The sequence below is a fragment of the Hyaena hyaena genome, unplaced genomic scaffold, assembly GCF_003009895.1.
Source record: "Hyaena hyaena isolate Hyena2069 unplaced genomic scaffold, ASM300989v1 scaffold_56, whole genome shotgun sequence".
Lineage (NCBI taxonomy): Eukaryota > Metazoa > Chordata > Mammalia > Carnivora > Hyaenidae > Hyaena > Hyaena hyaena.
In genome coordinates this window covers 726,649-743,809 of record NW_024080688.1, presented here as the reverse complement: position 1 = coordinate 743,809, position 17,161 = coordinate 726,649, and the positions used below count along the sequence as shown (strand labels likewise).

At 52.1% G+C, this 17,161-nt stretch overlaps 1 protein-coding gene across 6 annotated transcripts in view; it reads left to right on the top strand.

The window, feature by feature from the left end:
- Positions 1-17,161, top strand: part of IFT122 (intraflagellar transport 122) — a 73,404-nt gene that overhangs the window by 54,355 nt on the left and 1,888 nt on the right. For 5 of the 6 annotated variants that reach the window (XM_039231428.1, XM_039231426.1, XM_039231425.1 and 2 more), the window contains 9 exons: positions 351-517; positions 3,254-3,425; positions 5,513-5,615; positions 7,538-7,678; positions 8,797-8,891; positions 12,049-12,149; positions 14,150-14,315; positions 15,283-15,394; positions 16,042-16,167. In XM_039231428.1, the coding sequence (XP_039087359.1) occupies positions 351-517; positions 3,254-3,425; positions 5,513-5,615; positions 7,538-7,678; positions 8,797-8,891; positions 12,049-12,149; positions 14,150-14,315; positions 15,283-15,394; positions 16,042-16,167 (1,183 nt within the window). Of the gene's footprint in view, positions 1-350; positions 518-3,253; positions 3,426-5,512; positions 5,616-7,537; positions 7,679-8,796; positions 8,892-12,048; positions 12,150-14,149; positions 14,316-15,282; positions 15,395-16,041; positions 16,217-17,161 lie in introns of all 6 variants that reach the window. The other variant, XM_039231430.1, reaches the window with a different exon arrangement.

Sequence of the window (17,161 nt, the reverse complement as noted above, 5' to 3'; positions counted from 1 at the left end):
CCAACTCTATATGCGAGAGAGACAAAGCTACCTGATCATAAAACCCCCGCCCTGCAGAGTTTGTGTACAGTACTCGAGAGAGTCTGGAAAGTAGTATTTAGCTGAAAGTCAAATGTCTGTTAGCGAGAGGGGCAGGAAACACCGATGGCCACAGTCCTTGACACCGTCCCGGTGCCCCTGAGGAGCACCTGTGGAGCAGCCTGCCACGCAGGGGTGGGCTCACGCCTGCATCCTGGTTGCCTACTGCAGCTAAACAGAGCCCTTTCTTGCTCCAGCTTTCGGCAGCCTGACGTAATGCTGGCAGCAGGAAGTTCTAATCCGGAGTGTTTTTGTTTGTTGTGCTTCCTCAGGATTTCCTTGAATCTGGAGACCCCAAAGAAACAAAGATGCTAATCACCAAACAGGCTGACTGGGCTAGAAATATCAACGAGCCTAAAGCTGCAGTGGAGATGTACATCTCAGCAGGAGAACATATCAAGGCCATAGAGATCAGCGGCGACCGTGGCTGGGTCGACACGTGGGTTTTCAGTCCCTGCCCCAAGAGGCATTTGGCAGCATGTCATGTCATGTCAGCTCTTGGTTTTGACTAACAAGGGAAAAAATAATGTTTCTCTAAATATATAATCCAAATGTTATAGTGACTGGGTTTTTGGGAGACACAGAGATTGAACAAAGTGGGCTTTGAGGAGCTTAGTGAGTCCCTGGGGAGAGGTTCGGTGTAGGGGAGGAGTAGGGGAGATACCCAGGCTTTAGAGCTGCCATTGGCTGAGGCTCCTGAGGGGTCAGGCATTGCAATATCTTGCAGGCCTTTGATTCTCCCTCATACCCAAAGCTGTGGACTTTCCATGCCCAGCTTCCAAATGAGGAAACCAAGGCTCAAGGACCAAGTGATCACATGAGACAAAACAGCTGGGAAACCGTGGAGCTGGGTTTCAAACTGACCGGGCTGACTCCAGTGCCCCTAGCATGTGTGATGGTAGGAACTAAAAAAGAGCAAGAACAGATCTAAGCACATCTGGGAAGGAGACATGAATTCTCACAGGAAGGACTGTGGACGTCTTCTCTTAGGAGGTGATCTTTGCATGACGGGCCTTGACAAATTTTAAGAGGTAGAGGTGGTAGGAACGGGAAGGGCATGAGGCCAAAAGAACAGCACAAACCAGGAGTCGGCTGAGGTTAGAATACACAGGTGGGGGCAAGAGGCTGATGGACGGCTGGCTACAGGCAGGGGGGTCTGGGCTGGCCACCCCGGGAGGGCCTCGGGCGCTAAGTGAGGCATTGAGATTTGCCAGTAGGAGTAAGGACCCTGGTCAGGGCTGTGCTGCTGGAAGCTCACGCAGGCAGTGGGTGTAGAATGGAGGGAAAGCGAGAGGGAAGCAGGCCAGACAGATGGCCAGTGCAGCGCACAGGGGGAAGCCTGGTTGCTGAAGAACTGAGAGAGACGTGGAGGAGCCACAGCCCACAGGACCCAGCGGGACTGGGCCTGCTGGTCAGTGGTGCTATTTTCCAAGGTAGAAAACAGAAGAGGGGTGGGAGTGGAATGGGGCTGCCCAGAGAGAGGATGGATTCAGTCTTGAGACTCTTAGAGCATCAGACCTCCAGAGGGAGGACTTTCTCTTCCCTCAGGGAAAGTAGGCTTCACACTGGTGTGTGTGTGTGTGTGTGTGTGTGTGTGTGTGTGTGTGTGTGTGTACATACAGGTGCACATTGCCATATCTGGCAAAGAACAGGTGAGGGAGTGGCTCCTGAGGGTGCTCATTCTGAGCCCTTAAGCCTTTTGGTTATTCTGCAAGCCACACTGTGGTTCCCAGGCAGTGGTGGCCTAGGCAAGACCTGGGGAAGGAGAGGGCTGGTTAATGACTATGTCATCTCCCTGAACCTCACCATGAATGCCCCTCACAAAGGGACTTTGGTAGGTAACCAATCATCCCATCTTTCTCTTGTGCAAGAATAAAGTTTCTTGAAGACAGAGGCAACAGATCTTGCCCCCAAAGTTATTCTTTTCACAAAAGGAATGTGACAGGAGAGAGCCAGGCAGATTTGTGGCCCTGCCCTCCCCTCTGGTTTTTCATGTCACTTTCATTTGCAACTGACATGTCTCAGGTTACCCTGGAGATACCTAACTAGTTCAGGAAGGAGATATTTAAGCATGTTCCCTCTTTTTCCAGGTCTGGCTGTAAAAGGTGCCTCTTCTCCAGGGACATTTGGTTTGATGGGGTGGGGCTGGGGGGCCTCTAAGGGGTTGGCTGTGCCACCTTTCCCTAAAAATGTGTCCTTTCTCCACTGAGAAGTGTTATTTTTAGATGCCATTATTATTCTAAGTACAGATTGACAGGCCTCCCTGAGCTTGCCTGTCTCTGAGACAGGGATCTGTTACAGCTGCTTCCCCTTCTTTTCTCACAAAGAGTAAGCTGGCTACCCAGCTACCCAGCTACCCTTTCCTCTGAGAGAGCTGGTTTTACTCCAAACCCCGCCTGGCCAGAGGAAACAAATACATTCCATCCATTCCCCCCCCCCCCCCCACTACTCAGTTATCACTGGGAAGAAGTGGTGGCCAGCGATCCCTGTGTCCCCTCACCCATGTTCAGCACCTTGGCCAGCAAGAGAAGCACAGCCAAGATTTCCTGGGGGCCTTTCTTCCAGAGCTCAGAGCAGGCCCCACACATACCTCTTCCTCTGAGATCCTATCAGCTGAAGAATTTTCCTGCTTCTGCCTCTACTTGCCTATGAGAATTCCTGAAACAGTGGTGGAAAGAGCATTCTGCCACTTCCTGGCTTCAGAGCCTTGAGCAGCCTGCTTCATCTTCCACGTAGCTTTTAATCTTCTCGTCTGTAAAATGAGAATTATAGTACTACTTCTTAGGGTAGTGAAGATTCAGTGAGATCATGCATGGGAAAGCTCATGGCGCTATACTTGGTACCAGTAGGTGATTGGTAGATGTTTGTTTCTGTCCCTAGATCCTGCTATATAGATAGTGACTGTGTGAAAGGCACACGAGGTTGGGGAGAACGGTGTCCTTTAGCAGGTGACTTCTCCCAGTCACTGGGCAGTGTTTCTGGATTATGTATTCACTCATTTAATAACTACCCATCAGGCACCGGGGGCCATGGAACCATATTGAGCACTGGGGACATCAACATGAATCAACATGGAGCTCACCCTCAAGGAGACCCAAAAGCCCATGCTGCTGCTTCCTTTGATCAGGTTCCTTTTACAGGAGTCTGTCTCCTCCTTGTGCTCTCATCTCTCCAGGTTAATCGACATTGCCCGTAAACTGGACAAGGCTGAGCGGGAGCCCCTGCTGATGTGTGCTTATTACTTCAAGAAGCTGGATAACCCTGGCTATGCTGCTGAGACCTATCTGAAGATTGGTGACCTGAAGTCCTTGGTTCAGCTGCACGTGGAGACCCAGCGCTGGGATGAGGTGAGGGTTGAGCCTGCCTAGTGGGTCAGGGGGGCCCCACCTGAGTCCTGGGCCATAGGCAGCTTTTTGGGGTTTGGATGGAGAACAGCTGTCCTCATCATGGTAATGAGCATGGACTGGCAACCAGGAGACTAAGCCTCAAGTTCTCTGAGCCAGAATGTCTTAGAGGCCTTTTCAGTGTGAACTTTCCATTTAGTTGCTCATTCAATTGTTCATTCAGAAAGTCTTTAAAAATTTTTTTAAATGTTTATGTATTTTTCAGAGAGACAGAGACAGAGAGAGGCAGAGCTCGAGCAGAGGAGGGGAAGAGAGAAAGGGAGGCACAGAATCCAGAGCAGGCTCCAGGCTCTGAGCTGTCAGCACAGAGCCTGACATGGGGCTCAAACCCATGAACCCTGAGATCATGACCTGAGCCAAAGTCAGAGGGTTAACTGACTGAGCCACCTAGGCACCCCATACAGAAAATCTTCATGCACTGCTGGCTTTGTGCCAGCCCTGTAGAACACAACGTGGATATGAGAGTTAACAGGCCTCAATGTCTGCTGTTGGTCTGAGCTGCTTTTGACCCACACCGCAGGCTGATGGGTCTCTGACACATGTGTAACCTTCAAAACCTGCTGGGTGCCTTTTGACAGAAAATGCCACCCATACTCTTCATGTTCAAGCTGCCAGAGCCTTTTCGTGGGTAGCTCCTTCTCCTCTCTTCCCTGACCTGGACATCTCTGGCATGAGGAGTGGGTGGGAAGAATTAGCCAGGCCCACAGGAAAGATGGCGAGGGCCAGGCTGGCAGATGCAGCCTATGTGTTGCCCACTCTGTGGCTTTACTCCCACCCTCTAGCTCACTGGCTGCCAGTGCCCTAGATCAAAATTCATTCCCAAGAGGATCAGAGGCTGCACCTATGGTCCCCGCTCTACCCTGCCCACCCACTCACCCACCTACTGAGGTCTAGTGTACAGAGTCATAGCAAGACCTTTTCTGAGGAAAGCTGTCTGACTCTTGTCTGCCTTCTGAGTGCCTCCATTTGTTGAGGTGACAAGGTTACTGATGAGAAGAGGTGGGACCAAGGACAGGCAATAATGGCCTCATAAGATAAATTTATTAGGAGATTTCTTGAGCAGCGTACATTACAGCATCTTAGAACCATTAAGTCCTGGGGCACCTGGCTGGTTTGGTCCATGGAGTGTGTGACTTTTGATCTTGGGGTTGTGAGTTTGAGTCCCACATAGGGTGTAGGGATTACTTAGAAAAAAAATTAATAGGGGCACCAGTTGGTTAAGGGTCCAACTCTTGACCTCAGCTTAGGTCTTAAGATCTCAGCTTAGGGTCATGGGTGCAAGCCCTGTGTTGGGCTCTGTGCTGGATGTGAAGCCTACATAGATAGATAGATAGATAGATAGATAGATAGATAGATAGATAGATAGATAGATAGATATACATACATACATAGATACACATACACACACACATACATACATACATATAGATAAAATCTTAAAAAAAAAAAAAAAAGAAAGAAAGAGAAAAGAAAGAAAGGAGAACCACTTAGTCCTAACTGTGCATCAGGCAAACTTCCTCCCTGATGCCACATACTGTCCCCTGTGACTCATTTCCAGTTCTCCTGGCCTGACAGGTGGTTCTGGGGCTTAGATAAAGCAGTCACTGGGTCCTATACAGCACCAAGTCCACAGTCATCTTTGACAGCTAATAAGCAGTGATGATGATAATGTCAATTTTGTTTCCTTAGGTGTCGCCTGCAATTAAAAGAAATCTGTTTGCAGCCCTACAGGAGCCCACGCAAACCCTCAAAATAAAATGTTTCCGATTCTGTGCCGCTTCTGTGGTCCAGAAACAGACTGTGTTGTTATTGAATCCAGTCGCTTGCATATTGCTGTTAATTGCCTTTTGTTTTCAAAGAGCTGATTTGTTTTTGCGTTTCTGGGGGTGGTGGTAGGGGGAGGCACTCTCCCCCCTGAGTTGTCAGGCTGGCAAAATATGACACATCTCTAATGGATTCAGCCAAGTGCCATGTTTTCACGGGGGCTGTCGGGGCTGCTTTATTAAGAATGCATTTGCTCCTTCCTCCAGGCCTTTGCTTTGGGCGAGAAGCATCCTGAGTTTAAGGATGACATCTATGTGCCCTACGCTCAGTGGCTAGCAGAGAACGATCGTTTTGAGGAAGCCCAGAAAGGTAGGCCACACAGACTGACACCTTGCAGAAGGGGCAGGAGACGGCACTGCTGAGACGTACACTTCAGGAAGGCTACCCAGGCCCTCCCATCATAGGCTTGAAGATGGATGACTTCATCCTGGGGATATGACATGTTTCATGGTGAAAGATTGGGGAGTAGTGGAAAGAACATGGGCTTTGGAGCTGGACACACCTGGGTCCATCACTCACTCGCTTGCGGACGTCAGACTCTTCTCTGTCTCTTCTCTTGTCTCTTCTCTGAACAAAAGCACTGCGCATTCAAATATAGCTTCCCACTCAGTCCTCACAACAGCCCTGTGATGTAGGTACTGTTTTCTAGATGAGAAAACAGGTTGGAAGAGGTAAAGGGATTTGCCTGAAGTCTCACAGCAAGGAAGTGCCAGAGAGGGAATTTGAGCCAGGCTGGGGTGGGGACAAAATGTGAGGACTCCCACAGAGTGTCTGGCATGGTCTCACCTGCCACCTTCCTCTGCTGCAAATGGGAACTTGGGTTCTGTTTCTGGCTCAGATAAATGGAGTATCCTCTGCTCTTTGGGATTTCCATTGGTAAAGTGGACTGTACTCCAGGTGTGGCAGCATCTGAGACCGGAGTGAAAGGAAGCACGGAGCTTTAATTGGTGATAATAATTTTAAAACGTGATTGCCTTCTCTGTGTCAGGCACTGGCTGGGCACTTAACTACATAACCCTGCACCTTGCTGGCAGCCCCGCAGAGATGCCAAGGTAACTGTGCCCTGCAAAGTCAGAAAGCTGGGGTTGGACCAGGATCTGTCTGCCTGGGAACCTGATTCCTGTGACTGGGTCTTGCTGCCTACTTAGGAAGTCTTCTAATTGAAGCTGGGTGTGTCATCTTCCATAGCATCTCATTTACACTTCTATATGGTAACAGTTGCCACCTCCGGACACATTGCGGAACAAATGTCTCCCTGTTGGAGCTCCTCAGCTGAAAGCCCCCATTGAAAGACAGCATGTTCTCTTCTGCTTTAGCATTTCCAGAGCACCCAGTTGCTGAAGTATGTGCATGTTTGGGCAAAACACATCAACCTATCCATCTGTCTGTGTCTGCCCTTCCAAGAATCCATCGCCATAGTAACTTGGTACTCAGACAAGAGATTGTAGATGAGACTGGAACAAAGGCCAGACCTTTTCCTTCTCTAAAGCAGAGGATTTGGATCATCTGAGTGCCCATATGTGGGCAAGTATCGCAGCTACAAGTGCTTCCCTGGCAGCCCCCAGTATCCTGAGGGTCTGTCCACATAGTCAAGATTCAGGAAATTTCTGTTAAAAGGATATAGGAACTATTGAGAGATTTTTTTGCATGTTTTCTCAAATGTTTGATTGCTAGAACTGAGCCCTATTTTTCAAGGCTGTCATTAAAAAGCACACAGTTGAAGACTGAGGACTTGAGCTGAACTGGGTTCTGTGACCTTGGGTATGCCACTTTACCTCCCCCTTAGTAAGTCTGTTGTCACCATCCAGCGAGGAACCAGCAACAGAAGCACTCTGTAAACTGCCAAACCTGTCAAAGTGTCAGGTGCTATTAGGGTCACCCCAGATGTCACAAAGCTTTGTCCTGGAACGGGGTGAGGATAAGACCTCACTGATGATGGGCAACAGTGGCGTCCTCAGACTTTGCCCTGCAGTTTGCCCCCTGGGTTTTCCTTTTCTGCCGTGCCTTTCCGAAGTCAGCTGCCTTTTCCCTGCCAAAAAGGAATATATCTCACTGTACTTTTTTTCAGGATGTAGCTTTGGCTATTTATAGCCTTCGGCCTGAGAGGCGCATCCCAGAAACGAAGTGCTGCAGATGCTCCCAATGAGTGTCCTACTTCTAGAGCAGCCCCTCGCGAGCCCCGCACACCCCGTCCCGCTCCCCAAGCCGTGTGTGTGTTTGTGCCCCTCTAGCGTTCCACAAGGCCGGGCGGCAGCAGGAGGCAGTCCAGGTGCTGGAGCAGCTCACACACAATGCCGTGGTGGAGAGCAGATTTAATGACGCCGCCTATTACTACTGGATGCTGTCCATGCAGTGCCTTGATATAGCTCAAGGTAAGCAAACATCGGCCAGGCTGCTTGTTTTCCCCAGCCCTGCTCTGGCACCAAGATAAACATCGAAAGAGCTGGGACGTTTTAATTAAAGCCCTGGGCTTGTTTATTGGGTGTATTGTCCGTAACCCTGTCTTGCAGCAGCATAATCTGGTGTGTCATCTCTTTCCACTTTGCCCATAAATTTAATGATGGTATGAGGGCCATCCTGGGGTTATGGTTGGGAGGTCCTGCCCTGTGTTGCTAATTCAGAACATATCTCTCCCCTGCTACCTGGGAGCCTATAACTGGACCCAGGTGAGCGCTGGTTTAAAAGATAATTTAATTAAATAGAAAGATGAAAAAGAGATCACTTTACAATAACACACTCCAGATTCTCACTCATCCCAGTCAGGAAAATAGTTTCAATGTTGCTTTCTTGAGACTTCCCATGATGCACTGAGGGAGTTCTGAAAGCAGAGGGGACTGGGAGATGTTCTTCACTGGACTAAGGCCAGCATGCTAGAGTGAAGAACACTGGAGTTGAGGCAGCTAGGTGACTTGTAACAAGCACAATTTCTTCCTAAGCTCTATATCCCCATCTGTGGTGTGGAGGTAATCCTATCCTGCTGCCTTTGCAAGGCTGCTGTGAGCCTCACCGAAGCTGTTGTTTGGAAGCTCAGGCCCAGGTGTGAGGTGGCATGTTTCTGTGTGGCCAGTGGCCTATGCCTTGGATGAGGCATGGCACAGGTGGGATGAGTAACGCCGACGCGTGCCCACCCTCCACTCCAGGCTGCCTGATATGTCCAGGTGCCCGTGATCACCTTCTTGCTGCAGCTGGCGCTTCCCCAGTGGAATGACCTGGTGGGTCTGCAGTGTGAGATCTGGGGGAACTTTCAAGAACTGTCCTCAGACTTCTCCTGGCCACATACTCTGCCCAGCCGAGAAGTTTCCTGTCTTGGGATGGTTCCAGGTCCGAAGCAGCACCTTTCCCATCACTGCACCTCTTTGTCACTCTCCCCGGCACAGGCCTGATGTCGGGGGAGAGCTGACACTGGCAATGCTGCCATTGCCTCGCATTTGTAGACACGGCTTGACGCACCTTCCCCTCCTGCCCTACCCCCTCCCGCTCCACACCTCAGACCCTGCCCAGAAGGATGCGATGCTCGACAAGTTCCGCCACTTCCAGCATTTGGCCGAGCTGTACCATGGCTACCATGCCATTCATCAGTACACGGTAAGGAGGCCAGGAGACGGGAGCCCGGTAGGGGTGCTGCCTGCTGAGCCAGGGGCCCAGGCATGGCTTGCAGGGCAGCAGGCCCCTGGATGGGAAGTAAGCCCACCGGGCAGGATGGCTCCTGAGAAATTTGGATCTGCTCCTGGGAGACAGTGTGGGAGTTTGATTTTCCTCAGTGAGCCCCCTTTTTTTGACCTGTAGCGAACTGTTTGCCTCTGAATTAGCGAGCCAGGGCTAGCTTGGGCCTTGCTGGTTGCCAGCTTTAGGTTTGTAAAACTCAGGCCGACTCCGGGTTAGACAGACAGAGACTGTCTCTAAAGTGATGAGGGTGGGCGTTCCACTCTAGTCAGGTGAAGCCCCAGTGCTAACCAGAGGCCCTGAGGTCTCTAGGCCCTGCCACTGAATTGCTGTGTGACCTTGAACAAGCTGACCTTGAGCAATTATTTTCTCTCTCTGGCTCTCAGTTTCCTTCTCTAGAAAGCAAGGGCTGGCTTGATCTCTAGAGGCCCCAATGGTTCTTTTTAGCCACTCCCTGATTCTTTTGCTTAAGCACTTTAAATCTGTCTCCTTACAGTGGGGAACAGGTGATGGGTTGTTACCTGCCTCCTCATTTCGTGTATCCTCAATCCCTCAGCAAATGTCACTAACCTCCTTCAATGTGAGCTTAATCCTGTGCATAAACTAAGAGGATAATTCCAATAACCCACCTTTATTGAGCACTTGCTACTTAGCAAGCAATGTGCTAAAGGCTTTATTGTATCATGTGTATCCTTTCAGTCGTACTGTGACATAAGTAAGTACTGTCATCCCCATTTTACAGATAAGGGGACTGAGATGCTGAACACAGAGATCCCACAGTAAGCAGAAGCCACGATGGGAGCCCAGACAGGCTGGCCCTGGAGCCTGTACTCTTAACTTCTGCTCCTCCACCCCATCTAACTTGGAGAAGGCCAGCCACTGGCTTCACACCCCAGCTCTGCTGTGTGACCTTGGGCAAGTTTACTTTCCTCTGTGCTTCAGCTTCCTTCTCTATAAAATGGGGATGATAACAGTACCTACTTGATGCGCTTGTGAGGATTAAATGAGTTAGTATTGGAAAAGCACTTGGAAGAGAGCCTGGCACAGAGTGGCCCCAGAGAGTGTCAGCTCTTCCTCCTGCCCTGTGCAGAGGCTTCCAACCAGTTTTCCATGGGCCTTCTCCCACAGGCTGAGCATTTCACAGTTCTTTGCCAATCTTTAAAGGCCCTGACTTTTACCCCGGGTCTTTTCCCCACATTTGTGCTGAGCACTCGGCACATTCTTTGTCTCTGAGGAAAGTCTGGCAGGAAGGACTCCTCTACTAGGCAGAGCTGGCTCTCAGTCCTTCATCTCATCTCTTCCCCACACTAGGCTCAGTGGTTTCAAGGAACTTCATTTTCCCTTACGGTCTTTTCAAGGCCCCTCATTTCTGTTAGGTGTTCATATGGAAAGAAGCCACCCTAAAAAAGATCTTAACCTCAACGTCAGCTTGAAAGTCAGGGCCCAGCTCAGTGTTGCTTTGCCTGAGCTACTTCGGAGCCCAGCTCTTTGTCTCCTTTCTGTAACAACTGAGCTCTTCTCCGGACCTACATGCAGCTGTGAGCTTGTGGCACCTTCGTATCAGCTGGGGTATTGGCTGTTCATCCTAGCTGAGGCTTCTTCATTGGGCCATTTCTTCATTCAGTAAATCCCTCCTGTGTGACAGGCCCTGTGCTGAGGCCTTGGGACACCATAGTGAACAAGACATCCCTGCCCCTATGGAACTCAGTCTATGAACAAGCAGTTGTAGTCCAGTTCCTTCAAGGGAAAAGCTTGGAAGACCAGGAGGACTTCCTGGAGGAAGTGACCCTAAGCAAAGAGGAGAGAGATTAGTAAGAATGGGGCAAGGGAAGAGGAGGAGAAGGAATGGCATTCCTGGCAGAGGTCACAGCATGTGCAAGGGCCTCCAGGTCGGTGGTTTTAGGGTTTGGCATCAAAGCCCAGCAGAGTAGACTGGAAAGGGAAGCAGCAGACCTTTCCTGATTATAGTGGCTTCTTTCCCAGAGGAGAGGTGCTAATCTTGAGGACCCTCCCCCCATTCTATTCTTTCTGGGACATTTCTTAGCTTTAACACCTAGTGCGATATAACCAGAGGCAGGCTTCTCCCTGGCTCTTACCCAGAAAAGGATGCTGTCTCAGGTTTTCTTGGGTTCTTGGAACTAACAGAGGCTGTAGAAATTTAAATGAGAGCTAAAGAGAGAATGTTGGGCTCCAAACCCAAGAAGTAGTATAAAGTAAGTCATCACAAATTTAGACCAATTAGGGTCTAAGTCCTGCTGGCTCCCTGACAGTACAGCCTAGCAAGACCCTTCAGGAAATGTCAGTTTATTAGCATGTAAGTGCTTGAGCGGGAGCTGGCCTGCTCTCACCTTGCCATCTAAAGTAGTCTCAGTTTACACACAATGTGCCGGATTCCTTCACAATTATATTCTTAACCTTTTATGGACCCTGTCCTGATAGAAAGTTCCATGTGCTCTACTGCGCTGAGCTCCCGGCAGCCTCCAGGTACAGAAGACCTGTTCGTATGTGTTCGGGCCTGGTCCCGTAGGCCCGTGCAGGTGCTGTGGCGCCTGTTTGGTGGGTGTCATCCAGCGAGGCTGCTGCTGGAGGGCCGAGGAGAGGCATGTGATTCCATGCTCCAGAGAGTTAACTGTGTCCATTTAAAGACGTGCTTATGTCTGGTCATGTCCTAAGTTGCATAAAAGAAAGATCTTCTCTCTCGAGCTAATTGGAGACAACTTGAGCTTGAGGAGATGGAATTATTATCAACCCCAGGGGCAGTGCAGCTTGGGAGAGAGGCATTCTTGGGCTTTGGAAGCAGCCCTGGGTTTGAATCCCAGCTCTGCTCTTTTCTGGCTGGGTAACTTGGGCAAGTCATCTCTCTTGGCCTCAGTTTTTTCATCAGTACAGTGGCAATGACACCACGTCCTCACAGGATTATGTTAAAGACTGCATGAGACAGTGGCTGGAAGGCACCCAGCACACAGTAGGTGCTCATGAAGGGAGACTGCTGCTCTCCTGAAGGAGCGCAGAGTTCCTGGTGTCTGCCGCTCAGTCTGGTGCTGAGGAATTCAATCCCTATTTTCTTTTCTTGCTGCAGGAGGAGCCCTTCAGTTCCCATCTTCCTGAAACCCTCTTCAACATCTCCAGATTCCTGCTGCACAGTCTGACCAAAGACCCCCCCTTGGGCATCTCTAAAGTGTATCCTTTCTCTCACCCCCACCCTCTGTCCCACCTCTCTTGTCTAGTGGACCCTGCGAAGTTCTTCCCAGAGCACTTTCCTGGCAGCAGCTTCCCTATCTCCCATAGCCCTCAGGGAAGAGAGAGAGTTTGTCCTGCTGCTGCTGTTTTGCTGTAGAAGCAGCTCAGCCAGGGAGACCAAGGGGCCAGTGCCAAGGGAAGATTTGTTTTCAGGGCTCTCTGGGCTGCCCCAGCAGTGGGTCTCTAACCAGTACACTACCCGAGCCCTCTCGGAACCCATAAATGAGAGCCTAACTGAAATACAGGAAACACTTGGCATGTCTCTGGGTAGAAGGGTGGTGGGTGTTTGTTCAGCCCGGTGGATGGAGTACCTGCTGTGCCCCACACACTGGGCCAGTCAATAGGTGACAAAGCTGCCATCTAGTAGACAAGGTGACAAGTGTTTGGGCTTAGTTCAGTGGGATGTGTGCTGTGTCCAAGGGTGGAATGCAGCTAAGGCTGGGGTCATGGTCAGGGAAGCCTGTCTGGAGTTGCTGACATCTATCCCATAAGCCACCAGGGAAGATGGTAGAGTAGATGTTCAAGAGAGTACCCAGCACATGGAAAGGCATAGAGGTGGAGTGAGCATGGTATATGAGAGAGAGGGGTGTGGGAGCCAAGCTGGAGATGCAATGGTCTTAGAGCCTCCCTTTGAGTTGGCCTCACCTTCCTCACCTTCCCCAAACCTGTGGAGGCCATTGAGAGGCTCTAAGCAGAAAAGGGGACTGAGGACCCATACGGCCAGAAACGACCAGGATACAACCAAAATCTTTAAAGTCCCGATAGTCAAAATGTCATGATTCTCCTTGTCCTCTTCTAAATCTTATATTCTCTCAGCCCCTTTCCAGCCCCAACCTTACCTTCTTTGTGGGAGGAAAAGGCCTTCCCAGGAGAGGGCTCAGAGGTATTAATTGGTTAGAACTGACTTCTCTAAAGGGTTCCATGCCCATCATTTACATTTCAGGGGAAACTCCCCCCAAATGGAGCTGTGCCTTCATTGACTGAGACCTTTGCAGAGGAGTGGTCAAGGCCACACCTGCCAGGGCCTCAGCACGTGCACCCACCCTTTCCAACAAGTTCTGTACAAGTCAGCAGAGTTTGATTGAACCTCTCCCCTAAGCTTCACCCTATACTGTCCACTGGGGACCTGGAAATGGCTCCTGACACGGTCCCTAACTGGGAGGAGTGATGGCAGAGAAACAGACAAGGAAACTTACCACCATGTAACTCCTGGAGTGGACGGTGCCACGCTGGGGGTGCAGGGGGCAGGAGCATCGGGGAAGAAGAGTGCTGAGGAGGCATGGTACTTGAGGCTTGCCAGGGAGGGGCGGGGAAGGAGGCTCACAAGTGGGGCAAGGGAGGAAGGGCAGGCCTGGCCTGGGCACATTTAGCATTTAAGGTGACCTGGGATCGGGTGTACAGGCTTGTCAGCCTCAGATTGAGGAGCTTGGAGGAGAGCCTCAGAGCCGGGAGGCTGCCCCTCAGAAATGGCTGCAGCTCCCAGTGGAAGTGAGGCAGAGAGAAGTGCTCTGCACCCAGTCACCTCCATGGAGCTGAATCTGAGTGAGCTCCCCAGGCAGTCTGGGACCAGCCTCCTCCCGGTGAGGCTGGAGCAGGATGACACTTGGTGCTGGGCATTGTAGGACCTGGCTGGCAGGCTGGGCGAGGTGGGGAGAGACATTTTGGCCTCATCAGGGTACAAGATGAGCCATCAGCAGGCCCAGAGAACCTAAGCAAGGTTAAAATATTAATGGAAACTGCACTGTCTTTATCTCTGGAAAAATCCCTGTGCTTTGATATCCGAGAAGTATACTTACATCCCACAAATGAGAAAAGCACTTTTCAGGCTCCTGCCCATGCCCTCCTGGCACCAGCACACGCTGTGTTCCAGCCCGGGGCTCACTCCGAGGGTAGGCAGTGCCAGCTCTCAGGCCCAGTGTCCTTAACCCTGTCGTTGGCAGAAAAACACTCTTCACTCTGGCCAAGCAAAGTAAGGCACTGGGTGCCTACAAGCTGGCCCGGCACGCCTATGACAAGCTGCAGGGCCTGCACATTCCCGCCAGGTTCCAGAAATCCATCGAGCTGGGCAGCCTGACCATCCGCTCCAAGCCCTTCCAGGACAGTGAGGTGAGGGCACAGCTCCTCAAGCAGGAGGCTTCTCCTCCTCTTCTTGAACGTCTCCTGCTGCTGTCCTTCCTGGCCTGCATTCTGTTAGAAAGATGGCTACCATGCCCTCAAGCCTCTGGGAACCTCCTCCCCTTCCCAAGCCCTGGTTTGCTCATTCCTTCTGCTTTTCCCTCTCTGCTGCCTCTGTCCTCCACTCAGCCTACTGTGCTCCAGCCACAGCCCCTGGTGCGGGCCCCACAGCCCTGCCCTCCCCTGCTGCCCAGCTCTCCTCTGAGGCTCTGGGTTCGCTGCAGCCCCGCCCAGACTGCTCTGCCTTTAACCCCCCTCTGCTCCTGTGTGCCCAAGTGGCTCTGCCTTCACCTCATCCTAGGATCCTCTGCCCTAGTCCACCTTCCTCTCCATGTATCTGCAGCACAGCTGTGCCCCAGCCCTCTTTCTTCCAACCTGACAGCCTATTGTCTCTTTCACAGTCCCCGCATTCAAGCTCAGAGCAGAGACGTGGCACCAGACAGACCTCGGTTCAGATCCCAACTCCACCGTTTCCTAGCTATGTCTCTATGTCCCTGAGCCTTGGTTTCCCCCTCTATCAAATGGGGACATATAAAAGCTTTCCCACAGGATAAATGAGCCCGCCCAGGTGATGTGCTTAGCACAGTCCCTGATGCACGGTAAGCGGCCGGTGAATGGCGGCTGTGGTGACATCGTTCCTGCTGGAGAGATGTGCTGCTGAGCCCTGCCTGTGGATCTCCCAGAGCAGCGGGGCCCAAATGATGGGGCCTCGGAGGTCTCTGTAGGCCCTTATCCCGAGTCACCACAGCACAGAGCTCTGAGCCAGTGCCCCCTCCCTGCCCACACAGGTGGCCTTTCTTCTTGGCAGCCAGGCCCCAGGGGGCTGAAATCAGAGTGGGGAGCATTTCCTCCCTCGGGGTTTGGCCCTCGGGCAGTTGTGGTTCTTGTGCTTTTATAGGAGCTGGTGCCCTTGTGCTACCGCTGCTCCACCAACAACCCGTTGCTGAACAACCTGGGCAACGTTTGCATCAATTGCCGCCAGCCCTTTGTCTTCTCCGCCTCTTCCTATGGTGAGTCTGGCGTGTGCAGCAGGAGCAGCCGGGGGTGGCTGGGCCCTCTCCACTGCTCCTTGGCCTCACGTGTCCTCAGTCGTAAACTGGGGACGGCGTGACAGCCACCCCACCAGATGCACAGTCACTAAGGGTTCCCAGAAATAGGACCCTGTGCTGCCCAGACTTGAAGCACCCACCCCTCAGAAGCTGGTGTGGGGTTTTGCATAACATAAATACCCCAGATGCCACTGGGCGGGCATTTGGTCTGGGAGGCTAAGATGGGCTCTTAAGTCACAGTTCCTTCTATGTTGACCAAGGATCAGAAGGCCCTTCCAGGTAGCTGGACAGAGGCCGTTTCTGCTCCCTTGGAGAGGAGCCCATCAGCTATTAGGGGGAAGAAGGAGGGGCTAAAGGCCACTGGTTCTCACCCATGCACATCCATGCACATGTGCACATGAATGCATACATGCCTGCTTCCTCCAAACACGCAGTGTTCAAAAGAGGCGGCCCTGCCGTGTCTCCTTGCTTACGGAGAAGCCTGCTGCTGGGTGGGGAAGCGACTGATCCTCCCCCCTCCCCTCATGCTGCCTGGTGAGAGCATCCCAGCCCCTAGCTCCCCCTGAGGCGGCCATCCCACAGCCCCTCCCTGTGCCCTGTCTCCCTAGAGGTGTTGCACCTGGTTGAATTCTACCTGGAAGAGGGGATCACTGATGAAGAAGCTGTCTCCCTCATTGACCTGGAGGCACCAAGACACAAGCATGAGAACAAATGGCAAGAGACCACGAGCAACAGTATCCTGGGTGCTGGGCTGGCCCTCTGTGTGTGCCAGCCAAACACGAGGTCTGGGTGCAAGGCGGGAAGCGGGAAGGCCCCGGGGGGTGGCTGGGCCAGTGGGGGCAAAGCCATGGCAGACTTTGCTGAGTGATTGGAGAGGCCCACATGGTGGCAGGGATGGGGCTGGGAGTGGGCAGAGAGCCGGCCAGGCTTCAGAGGTACAGGAAGGGGACAGTGCATGGCCAACAAGCCCAGAAGAGGCATGTGGAAGAGGAGATGGCACCTTGGCCTTCACCTATGCCTCATTCCTGGGAGGGCCTCCCACCCACCCTAACTCCTAAAAGGTACTGTCTGTGCTTCTGGTTGTGCAGAGCTGAGCAACCCACACAGCATATGATGTCTATCAGTCTTCACAGTCAGGTTACTTTTATGTACAAGAGACAGACAGCACAACTCAGGCCAAGCACACAAGAGGTGTAAAGAAGCCTAGGCCTAGACGGACCCTGCTGGATCCGGGTGCTCGTCCGGCACCCGCGGGAGGCTGTCTTTTGTCCTCTTGGTTCTGCTCTCCTTTGAGTGGCTTCGTTCTTTGACAGCACCCTCCCTGTCCCAGCAGCAGCACCAGCGCTGAACCCCATCAGCCTGACAGTCCTGGGAAAGGGGCCCTCCCAGCATGACAGCAAAACCCCAGGGCACATGAAATTATGGCTGCATGCCAGCCCCCTGCACGCCCACATCAGAGGGTTTGGCCAGCTCGTTACTGCCTGGTGGGACTGCATGTCATACCTAACCTGGCACCAGCAGCCTCCATTGCCCTAGGGCCCTTCCTCGAGGGAACCCCTCTCACCCTGGCCTCACATCAGCTCCTCTGCCACCACCTGGCAGAGGGGGCAGCTCCCTGGGCACCTTCAGCCCAGTCTGGCCGGCCTTAGGGCTTGTAGGAGCTCTCGCCCCCTTCTATGTGAAATATGACCTGCAAGACCATCTCAAGTGCCTACAGACCACATGGTG